We start from the raw sequence: 15,019 nt of genomic DNA on the forward strand, positions 1-15,019 counted from the left end.
AAGTTATCTGTAGCTCTAATGCAGACATAATAATTTGGGCAAACATGGATTTGAACCCATGGATGTGTTTCTGGCATTCCCAAGAGAAGCAACTCTGCACAGCAAAGTGTAGTACCTTAGTGAGTGAGTTTAGTTTTACGCCGCACTCAGCAATATTCCAGCTATATGGCTGCAGTTTGTAAATAATCGGATCTGGATCAGACAATCCAGTGATCAACAGCATGAACATCGATCTACGCAATTAGGATACGATGACATGTGTCAACCCAGTCAGCGAGACTGGCCACCCGATCCCATTAGTCGCCTCTTACTGTAGCACTTTAACACGGCAGGGCTACCAAAGTGCCTTAATCAATAAGAAGCTCTACTTTGTGAGAGGTGAAGTGTATTTATCATCACAAACTATTTCCATAGGAAATATTGCTTAGGTGAATTAAAGAATGGGAGCTAGTCGTCATTTATGTACTGGATTCGACAGGGGTATTGCAACAAAAGCATAAATGATAGTTTTAATGTTTTACAGTAACTTATCACTTCAATACAAATCTGCCTGTTTTTCATTAAAGTTCATTTCTTTACAAGAAAAAGATTGCATATCTGTAACAAAAAACAAAACTATGATTCTTAAAGAATTCGGTCAAATTTTCATTAAAACGTACAGAATTTGTCGAAGGAATCCTCAAAGAAAACACAGTTCAGTAGTATACTCCCTTTCAACATGCTGAAACCATTATTTAATACATAAAACAAATTTTACTTAAAATGTACAATTCTACCAAATGTTTTTCCATAAATATTTTGGCAATCTGTTATTAATTAAAAACAACTATAACAAATACACACATCTGAATTTTGTTAACAACATGTAAGAGCCTTAAAATAAATAACTATCTAGTATTTAAAATTCATCATTATACCTTAAAAAAATTCAATATTAAAATACTATTCTGAAACAAAATTTCCTTTATACATAATTAATCCATTTGAATAACTAGCACTACAGTTTAATAATTCCATTTTCTTAGTAAACAAGAAGAGTTAAGGCTGTGAAGTTTGTCAGCGGGGATTACGTCAATTCGTCTTCTTGGGCTCTTTACTGAAATGAAATGAAAACGCTTTGCAAAATAAAGTCTCATTAATATCAATTCTATTACTCCTATATGATACTCTGTGCGAAGATCTGACAACACTTCAAATTATCACATCACCTGACCTTTCTAATCAGCCAATCAACACTAAATCTGCTATATTCTTTGAACAAAGAAGTGAAACATTTTAATCAGCAGATCTGATTTCTTAACTGCAAGAAATGAACATTTACAAGCAGCTCTGAATGGAGATAATAAAGGCAGCAATATCTATGCCCAACAAAACTCATGTGTCAACAAAGTCAAAAAGTCTCACCAACTGATCCCGTTAGTCGCCTCTTACAACAAGCACGGCTAACTGAAGACCCAATTCTAACCTTTACGGGTTGAACTTGACTAGGTCTTCCCAGGAGGAAAGACTGTAATGTGACTGTGAACTCCATTGACAACGTGTGTTGGATACTCCAAAGGGAGCTGATAATGAATATCAAGTACATGCTGACAGCCAGAGCATACACCTGTATGTAGTTCAGAATCAAGAATACAATCATCATCATCATGGCCGGTGGGGTAGCCTAGTGGCTAAAGCGTTCGCTCGTCACGCCGAAGACCCAGGTTCGATTCCCCACATGGGTACAAACTGTGAAGCCCATTTCTGGAGTCCCCCTACCGTGATATTGCTGGAATATTGCAAACAGCGGCGTGAAACTAAACTCACTCACTCATCATGATCATCATCACTCGACTGCCCGAGTGTTTTACCTGGTGTGGGCTGGAGACTTGTGAGGAGAGACATCCATGGCGATTCTCTTCACAACTTTAGGGCAAGTTTCAGGGACACACCTGATAAAATACAGAATTATATATCCTTCATTCAGAACATTGTTCACAGCTAGGACCATGCATTCCGAACACCTATCCCCTCTCTCCTTTTTCTCGTGTGTAATGGTGCCATCTCTCTTCCCACTGGCACTGTTTGTTTTCCAACTACAGTGGACTCCCTCTTCACAGACATCGCTCGGACCGAGGAGAAATGTTGGTTTAGAGGGATGTCGGTTTAGAGGGAGTTTTTAGAAACTCATAACAAGCACTTAACATGTGATTTCACCAATCTATGAATCTACTGAACATGTAATTATCTATTTGATTTGCATTTTAGAAGTTGGTGAGCAATTAGCAAGTAATTAACAGTTTATCCTATTACGCCTTGGCAGGCCACCGCTCACCCTAGCGTGTAGACTGATGCAATCTCTTGTGAAATTACAATGTCAGTTTAGAGAGAGTCAATTTGCACTAAAAACATGTTTTGGGACCGGATTTGAGTGTCAGAATTCGGAACAGAGGGATGTCTAATTAGAGGGAGTTTCTTATATGATATTATATAGGCACAAATTCGGGTCCAAATAAATATGTCAGTTTACAGGGAATGTCGGATTAGAGTGAGTCCACTGTATATGGACCACACAATCCAGTAGTGGTGGTTCGATTAATTGAAATAATCGAAGATTGGTCGCAGTGACTAAACGACCAAGCAATCGATAATGTTTTCTCATAATCAAACACAAACAATTCAGGAACACTTGTTTTTATCAACAATATTTTTCACAAGGTTGGTTTTGTCTGTTACATTTCATAAGCACTCCAAGCTCGTTCCAAGTCATGATTGAATTTATCTTAAAGACACCAAGAAAATTTATGTTCCTAGCATACTAGTCATCCTTTAAAGATGTGAACTTTTGCCAAAAACATCCCAAATAATTTTTGTGCTTTAACACGCAATTATTTTTCCTTATTTTTTGTGATTTTAACAAATTTCATAAATGACGCTAACCAATTATTTTCGATGTTTGATCGGGTGGTAATGAACCAATTATGAGATTTTAACCAATTCCCAACACTACAATCCAGTGACTGACAACATGAGCACCAACTCACTCCTTCAGGGTAAAATGATGCAGCAATTCAGTGAGTTCCAAGAGTTGATCTCTTGGCAACAGTATAAGTGATGATAATTGAAATTAGCTATCTACATTGAATACTGACACTCCATTCAATGATGTAAATAAAGCATAAAGTGTCCTCTATGTTGGTCTTCATATCACTAAAAGAAGTTGACTTGTAAATGGCTTCACATTAGATATGACAATATGATTTGGGAATGTTTTAATTCCAATGTAAGACATTTTACTGAACTTGCTGCCGACTTGGGACCGAATATCATCTTCTGATGTTTGTGTGCTGCTCTATAGGGGTGAAACGGTATTTTGACTTCAGTTCGGTATACCATAATGCAATCCAAAACTTCCGGTATTTTCTGATTTCATACCGTGATTTTATTATTAACCTTTTAAACCTTTTCTAAAATGTGTAGAAATCAATCATTTTGTCAAAATCAATCCATTTCTTTGCTTGTCTGGATTATGATTATATCTCATATACCGAACTGAAACGGACAAAACCGAAGGCCTTGTACCACAATAACACGCACCGCATCAGAAGTGGTTAGAGCTGCACCATTTCACCTCTACTGCTTAATGACACACTCCAGAATATTCCTGCTATATGGCAGGCTGTATATAATCAAATCTGGACCAGACATAGTGGTTGATATTGGGAGCATGAGTGAGTGGTTGATATTGTGTCAGGCTGTAAACCAAGTAACCAGACGGCCCACCCAATCCAACTGGTTGTCTCTCAAAGACACAATGTCACATTTCACAATATTTTGGACAATTATTTTATATTGGGGCATATACCCTCACTTTAGCTTCCTATTGATACCATAAAAGATTTATTATCCCTTACGACTTGCCTGAAATCGATAATTGAAACTTTGAGGTGAACAGCTTCAAAACAGATAACACTTGCCAAATATGGAATGTAAACATTTGCTCCGTACATCGAAAACTGTCGCATGACGCTGGTTGCGGCGTCTAGGACTGGTTTCAATAAAGTTGGGTTATAGGATATTCATAAAGAGCCAAGGGACATAACTCTATGGGGTTTGCTTGAAATAATGTTCAGCTGATAAAGGGTGCGGAGTCCATTTCATGTAATGTTGCATTAATTCATTCGAACTTTTAATTTAATATTGTAATTTTTAAGAAATACACTAACCCACGAGTTACCTCCTTTGCCCTTTCCGCGACAAAACCAGTCATGTGACGTGCCTTACTTGTCACTCTCTCCTTATTTTCCGCCCATGCACTTGGATCTGCTGTGAAATCTCAGGTGTCTTCAACAGGAAGGTTTGGGGGGGCTTCTTCGTCATGAGTCAGGATTAGTATGAAATATTAATTTTACTTTAAAAATTACATATTTTTCCTTATCCTGACTCATTATCTTTTGCTTATAGAATCCGACGGATAGGTGGTGGGTCAAGCCACTGGATTGAACAGCTGTCCTTAGATACGTCCTGTATCCCCCCCTATGGGAACTGCGGACGGCATTTCCGTGATCCTATTCTTCCAACTTCCGTTATAACTCGGGGGGGGGGAACCACTTTCTTGCCTTACTTCAACTGACTGACTGAGTTTAGTTTTACGCCGCTTTTAGCAATATTCCAGCAATATCACGGCGGGGGACACCAGAAATGGGCTTAACACATTGTGCCCATGTGGGGAATCGAACCCGAGTCTTCGGCATGACGAGCCAACGCCTTAACCACTAGGCTACCCCACCGCCCCGCCTTACTTCAATCTCAGACAAGTTGAATCATGTTGATTCATGTGGCTACAGATAAACTAGTATCTTCTTATTACTAGATATCTTATAGCAACCCATAGATTATGATAAGATCTTTATCATAAATGAGTTGCGACCCCTTCACGTACAGGTAAGATCTTTACCTGTACAGGATCTTTAATCACTCATGCTAGCCTGCCTTAGACTGTGCGCATGGACTTTCAAACTAGTACTTTTCATTAGTAAAAGTTATCAACAATTTAGCGTGATAAAGGGTGAGATTTTCCAACTCAGAGCCTTTGAGGAACCGTTAGTTTCTGTGCTACAACGAGAGGCCCAAATTGGTGAATGCCTGAGATGTCTTCAGTGGCTATGTCTCGGAGGTAGTGGTTGGCAAACACATTGTCCGACTTCCAAAAGCAGCCCTCCATCATTGTCGGTATAGAGCAATTTCCGTGCAGAGCTAGTGTTGATGCCAGTGCTCTGACTTCGTGTGGGTTGGAGGCTCTAGGAGGTTCTAGTCCTGCTGCTTTATAGGCTCTCAATATAACGGCTCTCATCCAGAACGATATGGTCGTTCTGTTGATAATGGGATGAATAGGCACTCTAATTTTTGTCTCCTTGTCTCGGTCTTTTGAAGATATATCTTCAGGGTTCTGACTGGACACAAGGATAAGTCCTCTATATCCTGTGGACAGAGGACTGTTGACAGCGCTGATACGTGGAACTGTCTATCTGGTTGACCAGGTAGCTGGTTCTTGGCAATAAAGTCCCATCTAAGTCCTAGATGAACTGCATTATGTTGCCCTCTGTCGAATCTGGTTCGACCAAAGTCCAGCGCATGTATCTCCGATATGCGAGTTGCTGTGGCTAACGCTAGCAGGAACAGCGTCTTCTGTGTTAGCAGCTCGAGTGTAGTCTGGTCTAGAGGTTCGTAGGCATCACTGGTAAGATGACGTAGAATTACATTCAGATCCCAGGCTGGAGCTCTGAATTTCTTTTGCTGGTCCTCCAGCTTAAAAGATCTCAGCAGAGCAAGTAATTCTGGTACTTTCGTCAACTTGATGCCTGTTTTCATGGTAATCACTGTACTGATTGCAGCGAGGTATGTAGATAGTGTCGAACCCTTCAGATGTCTGGTCTGTCTCAGATGACACAGATATTCCGCCACTTGAGGATGAGTGGCTATCATCGCTGTGAAGCCTTTCCACCTTGTATAAGTCTCAAACTTCAGCCATTTGTCATCGTATAGGTTACGAGTCGATCTGCGTAGCGCCAACGTTACTGGTTTGGCTGCCCTGGCGGAGTATCCTCTTTTCTTCAAGCACATTTTGATACGGTCCACAAGTGTAGCTGGAACACTATTGGATTTCCGTGGACTTGCTTGCTGTGCAGATGTATTAGTAGGTTCGGCCAATCTGGTAATTAGATTACTGGGTTTCCGAGATCTTCTATTAGGTCTGGGAACCAAGCTCTCGCTGGCCAATAGGGCGCGACCAAAGTCAGTTGTAGCGTCTGAGTCTGTTTGATCTTGGCAGTAGTATCGGGGGTGGAAAAGCGTAGCCGTTTAGTCCTTCCCACGACATGCTCAGTGCATCTGTTACCCAGGCTTGAGGATCTGGAACTGGCGAGACAAACGTCGGTAGTTGTTTGTTTAACCTCGTGGCAAACAGGTCTATGCAAGGGGATCCTATCTCCCTTATGTTCCGAAACGCTTCTGGATGGAGCATCCATTCCGTAGGTGACGGGTGTAGTGGTCTTGAGAGAGCGTCTGCCAGTACGTTCTTGGCTCCGGGTATGTGACACGCCTTTATCCAGACACGCCTTTATCCAGACACACCTTTATTTTGCTTCCTGCGTAATCTGGAACAACTGGAATGTGAGCTACAACAGGCTTGGAGACCTTGTGGATCCTTGCCGGTGTATGGAGAACGCCACTGTGGAGTTGTCCGTGTGGATCATCAGCATTTTGTTGTTCAGCAAGCTCGACCATACTTGTAAGGCGTTGATCACTGCCTTCATCTCTAGCAGATTGATGTGAAGCTGCTGTTCCATTTTGGACCACTTTCCCGATGCCACTTGATCATTCAGATGCGCACCCAATCCTTGCATCGAGGCGTCTGTGTAGAGATGTGTGTCAAAGGCCGCCTCTTGTAAATAGGTTCCTTCGCAAACGTTCAACCTGTGTGTCCACCACAGTAGATACCTCTTGAGGTTTTCCGGCAGCAAGATAAGGTCGACGCTGTCTAAATGTATTATCAGGAACCGTTGCAGCGGTCTTAGTTGTAACCTTCCTGTGCGAGTCAAGTCATGCGCCGAGGTTAGTAGACATTGCCATGTTCGTAGTGTTAATGGAGAGATGACTGCTTGTTGAATCATGGCTTGTATCTTGATCCAATGAACTTCTGGGACCAATATCGATTCTGTGTTGTGATAATTCTTATTCCCAGCAATTGAAGATCTTGTTTGATTCTAACTCCAATTTACATCAGGTTCACTAGCCATCCTAGTTGCGTGAGCAACTTAATTGTGAAGTTCAGCTGCTCTCTGAGTTGATAGGCACTTTGAAGAACCTGTATGCCGTCGTCCAGATTACCGGCACTGCATAGACCTCAATGTTGCAGATAGGTGCCGATAGGCTTGGTTATTCATATGAATAATCATAGAGCCGACGATATTCCAAACGATAGGACGTTCCATTGGAAGTGCTAACCTCTGATTGCAGTGATGATACATCATTCTTCCCCTTATATATGCAGGCGATCTGTGTTGACATCGAAGTGTTGTCTATTTGTAGCAAGGCTGGCTCCCGTGTAGTATCACAGGGGACAGGTACTCATACCGACTTTTATCAGCGACAACCTCTGAAATAGACATCGTTTATCCTGCTGTCAAAGCTAGACATCTATTAGATTCCCATGATGATAACAGGCTGAAGTTCTATACTGTTTCCAAGGCTGTTGATGAAGTATTCCCTCGTACCACGGGTTTGTTTACAATGAGAAAACATGCTGGAGCCTGCTCTGTCAGTGGGAGGCGTTGTCTGATGTGGACCAATCAGCTTCAAGCATGACATCACCAGTGTTGTAGCAAGTTCGACTCCATAAAATCTGATGCAATTAGTTGGTTGAGTAAAAGCGTGCGTAATTCTACGCCGCTCATATAAAGTTCTTTACTAAGGGTTGCTCCAAGTGTAAATTCTTGTTTAGTGATATAAATCACTTATTCCCAGCATGACGAAGGAGGCTGTCAAGACGTATGTCTGTTTGGATCTTGAAGAAATACCGATGTTGAATCTAGTTTATGGGATATAATTCCTAATCCACACGCTGAGTGACGAGTGTTAATACGATCATCTGTATGTCCGTTCAAGGATACTTGAAGGTGATGTTAACCTTAAGCCCTTTACAAGGTCGTCTTGAGGTTCTCCAGTTCTTGAGATATCGGCTTCTTAGGTGATATCATATTGGAGTCGAAGTCATCAGCGTATATGCAGTACGTCTCTGTTGGGTTGGAGTGAGTGAGTGAACGACAATATCCGCAGGCTATCTGCTACCCGGTATAAAACGTATAGTATGGTAATAGAGTCGACGTCAACATCCTGCCTGTTGATGTAAGGGTTCGTTAACCCTAGGGTTTGCGAACCCTGTAGATGTCTATGTTGCTATTATCTGCCTGTAGATCTGAGAGTTCTTGAACCTTGTAGATGTCTGTAGCTTTCTCAAAGCTGTGCGTAGGTTAGAAGGTGCCTTGGATATAGGTTCAATCGGAGGGATTGTGACAGAGTCGAGGTCATCGTTGAGCATCATATAAGTGTAGACTTCATCTTTATCCTTAGAAGGAGACTCCAAGTTCAACCCATTGGCAATCCATGCTGTGGATGGGAAGGCGAAGTCCGTTTGCAAGTCCGAAGTCTCCTGAATATGAGAGCTATGTCTCGACAATTCATCCATCTGCGAACCTGTAGATTTGCGCAGGCATGTGGGTTTGCGGACGGTGTCGGTAGATGAGAGGCTTTTCCTAGCCTTCGATTCCTCCTGGAATCTACGTTCCCTCATGGCCATCATCTGGTTGGTGAATTCTGTCATAAATTCCCCTGGGTCGAAGTTCTGCATAGGTTGACGCTGCTGCGGTGTAGGGGAAGCGTTCACAAACGCTGATGAGTAATGTGCCTCAACTTCACTCTAAGAAGTAAGAGGTAGTTCGTCAACATCTGTCCTGCTGTGACTGTAGTAGGGGACGATCTCCTAGTAGTAGAGGTCTACAGAGTCGCTGATCTCATAGATACTTCAGGCAGAAGTAATGGGGGTTCGTCAAAAACGTCTAGTTCGTGAGGAGGTACAATCTCTTCGTTGAAGGATTTCTGGTGCTAGATGACCTAGCATGCGTAGCTTTGCGCTTCGATCTGGTAACCGTAGACTTCTTCTGCACAGTAGAAGAGGATGACATCTTTTTCTTAGTCTGAGACGGCGTCGACTGAGATGTAGACGATCTCTTCTTCGCCCCCTTACCAGCAGGCTGCCCCTGTAACGTACTAAACATAGCACCAGTATTATGAACATCAGCAGTAGCAAGCAACATACGGTTTGAAGGCTGATCTGCAGATTTATCAATCGTGACTTGAGATGACTTTCTCACCCGATCCATGGCACGTCTATAAATATAAGACAAATATTGATTAAATTGTACATTAGATAAATCAATACAATAAGTACAGCGCAAACTCGAGGAACATGGATTTATGCACGAAGGACATTGGGAGTGAGGATCAGCCACGGATAACCTGTGCCTGCAAACACTGCAGGATTTCATGAAATGTATACAACGTTAGATGACGATGAAAACACGACTCAAAGTCAATAAATTTATACAAAATTGTACAAATACTACATAGTAGTTATAGCCAAATCCATTTACAGCGTGATTTTGAAGAATAGGCCTAAATAAAAAGGATATGATGCCATATACGGCACTCCAGTGCTCGCGCAACCATCCACTCGGGCAAAAAGGGAGATAGTGACAAGTAAGGCACGTCACATGACTGGTTTGCTCAGGAAAGGGCAAAGGGAGGTAACTCGTGGGTGAGTGTATTCATACGTCCGCTCCGGGAACTTCAAGGGATTCAAGTGTTCCACTACCATTCGAAATGGAAAGGGAGATAAGCAAAAGATCATGAGTCAGGATAAGGAAGAATTTGTAATTTCTAAGATGCTTCGGTGAAAGATCAAAGGTGCGGACAGTACTTTATCCGACAATACATTACATTACGTCACAATGTACTCGCGTCACTGCGCCATTCTAGTCTGCTCCCTCGTAATCGAACCATTTTACATGACGTCACAATGTAAGCAACGATCATTGCCTCCTACAGTAAACTACTCCGTTGCATCCCATTTCTTGGTTTGCAGTTGCTTCACGCAGCTAACATCACTGGTGGAAACATTACGTGTTTATGTTTTACGACAGTTAAAATGTCTCAATTCTACTCACAAGTTTTCAGCGAAACGGTAACGTTCGCAATGTTTACATTCCCACAATGCAATCGCGGAATGTCGCTTGACTAATCAGCTTCATCTGGATGCACTGATCTAAACTTACGTTGGTAGTAGAAATGCGATGTTCACATTGCCTCATATGGTTTTACGTTAATAACAGATGTAATTAAAATAATTCAGAGAAGATATTTAATCCAAACGTAAACCGTCATCAAACTTCTATCATTTGTTTTTTTTCTGGTAACGTTTGTCTTAACGTAGGGGGACAGACACATCAATAGAACAGCACGCCAGTTATCCCTGTGCGAGGATTATTAATTTAGGTCACCGAAACCGTCGTTTGTTTTCTGCCTTACATTAATCATAATTATCCTTAGAAAGTATTAAATTTGGCATCTTAGAAAAGAAATACAGTTCGCTCTACCATCATGTATAGTGTAATAAACGCAAGCGTCCTTGTGCTTTAACTATAATAGTTCAGGGCAAAAGTGTGCTTTATTACACTATACATGGTGGTAGAGCGAACTGTATTTTTTAACTAATTACGTAATATTTTCCGTAATAAATAACATGGTAGCTTCCCTGAGGGCTGATAGTTAGTATTATTGTGAGAAATGCATGATGTACTTTAGAGGTGTGGTGTGATATAGTGCCTTTAAGATAAATCAACTTCTCAACGTGCTGAGAAACCCTGAGGCTAATACAATCCTACTGTGCGGACACATACTGTTCATCGTCTGCTGAGACCTGATCAAAGCGGAGGCGCTTCAGACTTCTTGGCGCTGACTGTCGTTTGTATGCGGAGAGACTCTCTGTGATGTTCCTCAGCTTCTCGGACGACTACAACAACATCATCATCAACAACATGTCAGTGTCAGACACACAGAACAAGAACATCGCATAGCATTGTCTGACTACTTAGAAAAACAACAACACACAAACTCGCCAACAACTATGTTTCAAACTCAATAACTGGGTGACAAATTCAGGATTTAATTTAACTTACTATATGCCCGGAGAGTGGAAGGCCGCAGGTTCGATCCCCGACCACGTCATACCAAAAGACGTTAAAATATGGTACTTGTTGGTCCCTGCCTGGCGCTCGGCATTAATGGGTACAACAAGGACTGGTCGGCTCGGAGTCAGTATAATGTGTCTGAGTGGGGTATTCATGCTTCACTGCGGCATGGTATCTCAGTGGGCTAGCACTATAAAACCAGCTTCAGTCTGGGCTAGTACAAGCAGACACACATACACATACACACGCATGCACGTCGTCATATGAGCGAAATATTCTCAAGCACAAAGTTAAACCCAATTTCACCTCACCTCACCTTGAGTTTAAATAACAGTTTTTGTAACATATTATCGATGACACAATATTCATGTCGAAAATGTTTGCATTTGTTCCCTTCAAGATATTTCAGATTATCAATCTTTTTAGCCAGATCTACTTATTGTTAAGTATTATCAATGTATATTTAGTTGGATGAACAACGAGCTTGTGACTTACTCCAAGACCTTCCCCGAAACTGTATAGCAGACTGCTCCTTGGCGTCAGCTGACTCGGTGAGGGCGGCAACTTGAATGGCGACTCCTTCAGCGGTGACACATAGAACCTCTTCCTGCCCTGAATACTGGTGAACATAAAATCAAAATGGGGTTTGCAATAAGATTCGAGGTTATAGCATATATGGGGAGACATCGGTGCTGCAGCCTGGATTTACTTGGAAATCCTACCTTTAGAAAATGTGCATCATGTAATTTTCTGTGTAAAATTGATATTTTATACTTATCCTGACTCATGTATTATTGCTTGTCTCCTTCCTTTCCCGAACGTTAGTGGAACACTTGTATCTCCTTTTTGAAGTTCCCTTTCAAAAAAGCAGACGTAAAATCACTACTCACCACGAGTTGTCTCCCTCTGGTTTTGGCGGGAAAACGGCGCCACCCGTCTTCCCACTCTTCACTCTCTCCGAATAGCAAGCCCGACACTTAGATTTGCTGGGAAATCCAAAGGGCCTAGCGGTGAGGTTGGGAGGGCTTACCTCATGAGTCAGGATAAGTATAAAATATCAATTTTACTCAGAAAATTACATATTTTTCCTTATCTTGACTCATGTATTATTGCTTGTAGAATCCGTCGGATCTGGTGGTAGGACAAGCCACTTCTGGATTCCAATTAGTGATTTACGTCTTGCATACCCCCCTATGGGAACTTCCTGGTAGCACTTCAATTTACTGCTAGGCTCTGCTGCTGCTGTAACCCTTTACTTCCAGCTTTCTCTGATGGGGGGACCACAATTGTTAACTTTTGGTCATTGCTTCTGTTAACATTTTTATGTGGATTTTGCAACTCCATCTCTTGATGCAAGCATCAAGTGGAGAAGCGACCCTTTTTATGTGCGAGTACGTCCTTACAAGTACTGGGTCTTATCACTTATGCTTGTCTGTCTTAGACGTGCATATGGACTCTAAAGCTGTAACTCTCCTGGGTGTAGGCTTTTTTGCAAGTCATGTGATAAAAGGGCGAGACTCCGTCTCAGCGCCTCTGTGGAACTGTCAATTGTTGTGCTACAACAAGTGGGCCGAAATGGTGAATGCCAGAGACGTCCTCGGTGGCAATGTCTCTCAGGTAGTGGTTGGGAAACACCATGTCCGATTTCCAGAAGCAGCCCTCCATTATCGTCGTGATAGAGCAATTCCCATGTAGAGTGAGTGTTGACGCCAGAGCTCTAATTTCATGTGGATTGGAGGCTCTTGGAGGATCAAGTCCTGCTGCTTTGTAGGCCCGTAGTATGACAGTTCTCATCCATATTGATATCGTGAGAGTGCGAGATCTCCGTCTGTGTGGCTGTCGATATAGGGATGAAAAGAGCGGCTTGAATTTTCGTCTCCTGGTCCTAGACCTTTGTAGGTAGACTTTTAATGCTCTTACTGGGCATAAGGATAGGTCCTGTGTATCCTGTGGCCCAAGGACTGATGATAGTGCTGGGATGTGGAATTGTCTGTCCGGTTGACCTGGCAGTTGATTCTTTGCTATAAAGTCCCATCTCAGTCCCATATATGCCGCGATGTTTTGATTTTTGTCAAATCGTGTCCTCTCAAAGTCTAGAGCATGTATTTCCGACATCCTTGCTGCTGTTGCTAAGGCGATCAGGAATAGAGTTTTCTCGTCAAGAACTCAAAAGATGTCCTATCTAATGGTTCATAAAGCGTCACTGGTGAGATGCTCAGAACTATGTTGAGGTCCTCCAGCTTTAAATCTCTGTTGTTGGTCCTCCAGTTTAAAAGCGTAAAGTAAGGCCAGTAACTCTGGTACCTTAGTCAGTTTTACACTCGTCCTCATAGTGATAACTGAGCTCAATGCTGCTAGTTATGTTGAGAGTGTTGACCCTTTTAACCGCTTCGTTTGTCTTAGGTGACAAAGATAGTCCGCCACTTGAGGGTGTGTCGCTTTTATGGCTGTGAAGCCTGTTTTCAAAGCGTAGGTCTCGAAGCTTCGCCATTTGTCGTCGTACAAGTTGACTTGTGTAAAGCTAGCGTGACTGCTTTCACTGCTCTGGCGGAATATCCTCTCTTATTCAAGCACGCCTTGATACGCTCCACGCGTGTAGCCGGAACACCTGTGGGTTGCCGTGTGCTTGCTTTGTGTGTGGATGTACTAGCAAGTTCGTCCTCTCTGGTAGTTGCAGTTGAGGCGGTCCTAGTTCTTGTATGAGAATGGGGAACCATATTCTCGCTGGCCAGTAAGGCGCGACCAAAATCAGTTGCAGGTTCCTCGTCTGTATGATTTTCTGCAACACTTTCGGTATTAGAGCTGGTGTTGGGAACGCGTAAGCGTTTAGTCCTTCCCAAGAGATGCTTAGAGCATCTGTTGCCCATGCTCGTGGATCTGGTATTGGAGAGACGAATGTTACCAGTTGATTGTTGAATCTTGTGGCAAATAAGTCTATTAGTGGCGCTCCTATCTCTTGTATGATCTGTTTGAAGATCTCTGGATGTAGCATCCATTCTGTTGGGGATGGCTGAGTTGGGCCGAGATAGTGCGTCTGCTATCACATTCTTGGCTCCTGGAATGTGGCATGCTTTTATGTGGATGTTCAGATTGTCTATTATGCTGAACAGTTGAAAGCAGAGGTTCAGAAGGTTCGCCGACCTTGTTGATCCTTGTCTGTTTATGTAGAACGCCACTGTGGAGTTGTCCGTGTGTACCGTTAGATGTGCATTCTTTAAAATGCTGGTCCAGTGGAGTATGGCGTTTATCACTGCTTTCATTTCCAGCATGTTGATGTGCAGATCTTTCTCCTCTATTGTCCATTTCCCAGCTGATACTTCGTTGTCGAGGTGTGCTCCCCAACCTTGGAGAGATGCGTCCACATAGAGATGGGTCTTGCACTCCGGCTCTGCTAAGTAGGTGCCTCCGCAAACATTCGATCTCTGAGTCCACCATAGTAGATATGGTTTTAGTCTGTCCGGGAGTCCGAAGGGGTCCTGATCGTCCAGATGTACATTCACGAAGACCTGTAGTGGGCGTAGTTGTAATCTCCCTCTGCGCGTCATATCCTGTGCTGATGTGAGGAGACCCAACAGGCTCTGCCACTGTCGTAGTGGCCACGGAGAGAGTAGAGCTTGCGATACCATCTGTTGTATCTTTAGCCAACGGTCCTCTGGTACTGTTATGCGGTTTTCTGTTGTGATGAGCCGAATTCCTAGGAACTGCAGGTCCTGTGTAGGCTCTAGTTCCGACTT

The 15,019-nt window shown here is 42.7% G+C and overlaps 1 protein-coding gene across 1 annotated transcript in view; it reads right to left on the reverse strand.

Moving 5' to 3' along the window:
• Positions 1 to 241: 241 nt before the first annotated feature.
• LOC124261083 (retinoblastoma-associated protein-like) overlaps positions 242 to 15,019 on the reverse strand; it is a 46,468-nt gene continuing 31,690 nt past the window's right edge. The window contains exons 17-20 of the mRNA XM_046695402.1: positions 11,781 to 11,904; positions 10,995 to 11,107; positions 1,851 to 1,931; positions 242 to 1,096 (exon numbers count right to left, since the gene is read on the reverse strand). Coding sequence (XP_046551358.1) covers positions 1,072 to 1,096; positions 1,851 to 1,931; positions 10,995 to 11,107; positions 11,781 to 11,904 — 343 coding nt within the window. The 3' untranslated portion in view covers positions 242 to 1,071. The remainder of the gene's footprint in view (positions 1,097 to 1,850; positions 1,932 to 10,994; positions 11,108 to 11,780; positions 11,905 to 15,019) is intronic.

This window comes from Haliotis rubra, unplaced genomic scaffold (assembly GCF_003918875.1).
Source record: "Haliotis rubra isolate DU_JTF1 unplaced genomic scaffold, ASM391887v1 Scf789, whole genome shotgun sequence".
Classification (NCBI taxonomy): Eukaryota; Metazoa; Mollusca; class Gastropoda; order Lepetellida; family Haliotidae; genus Haliotis; species Haliotis rubra.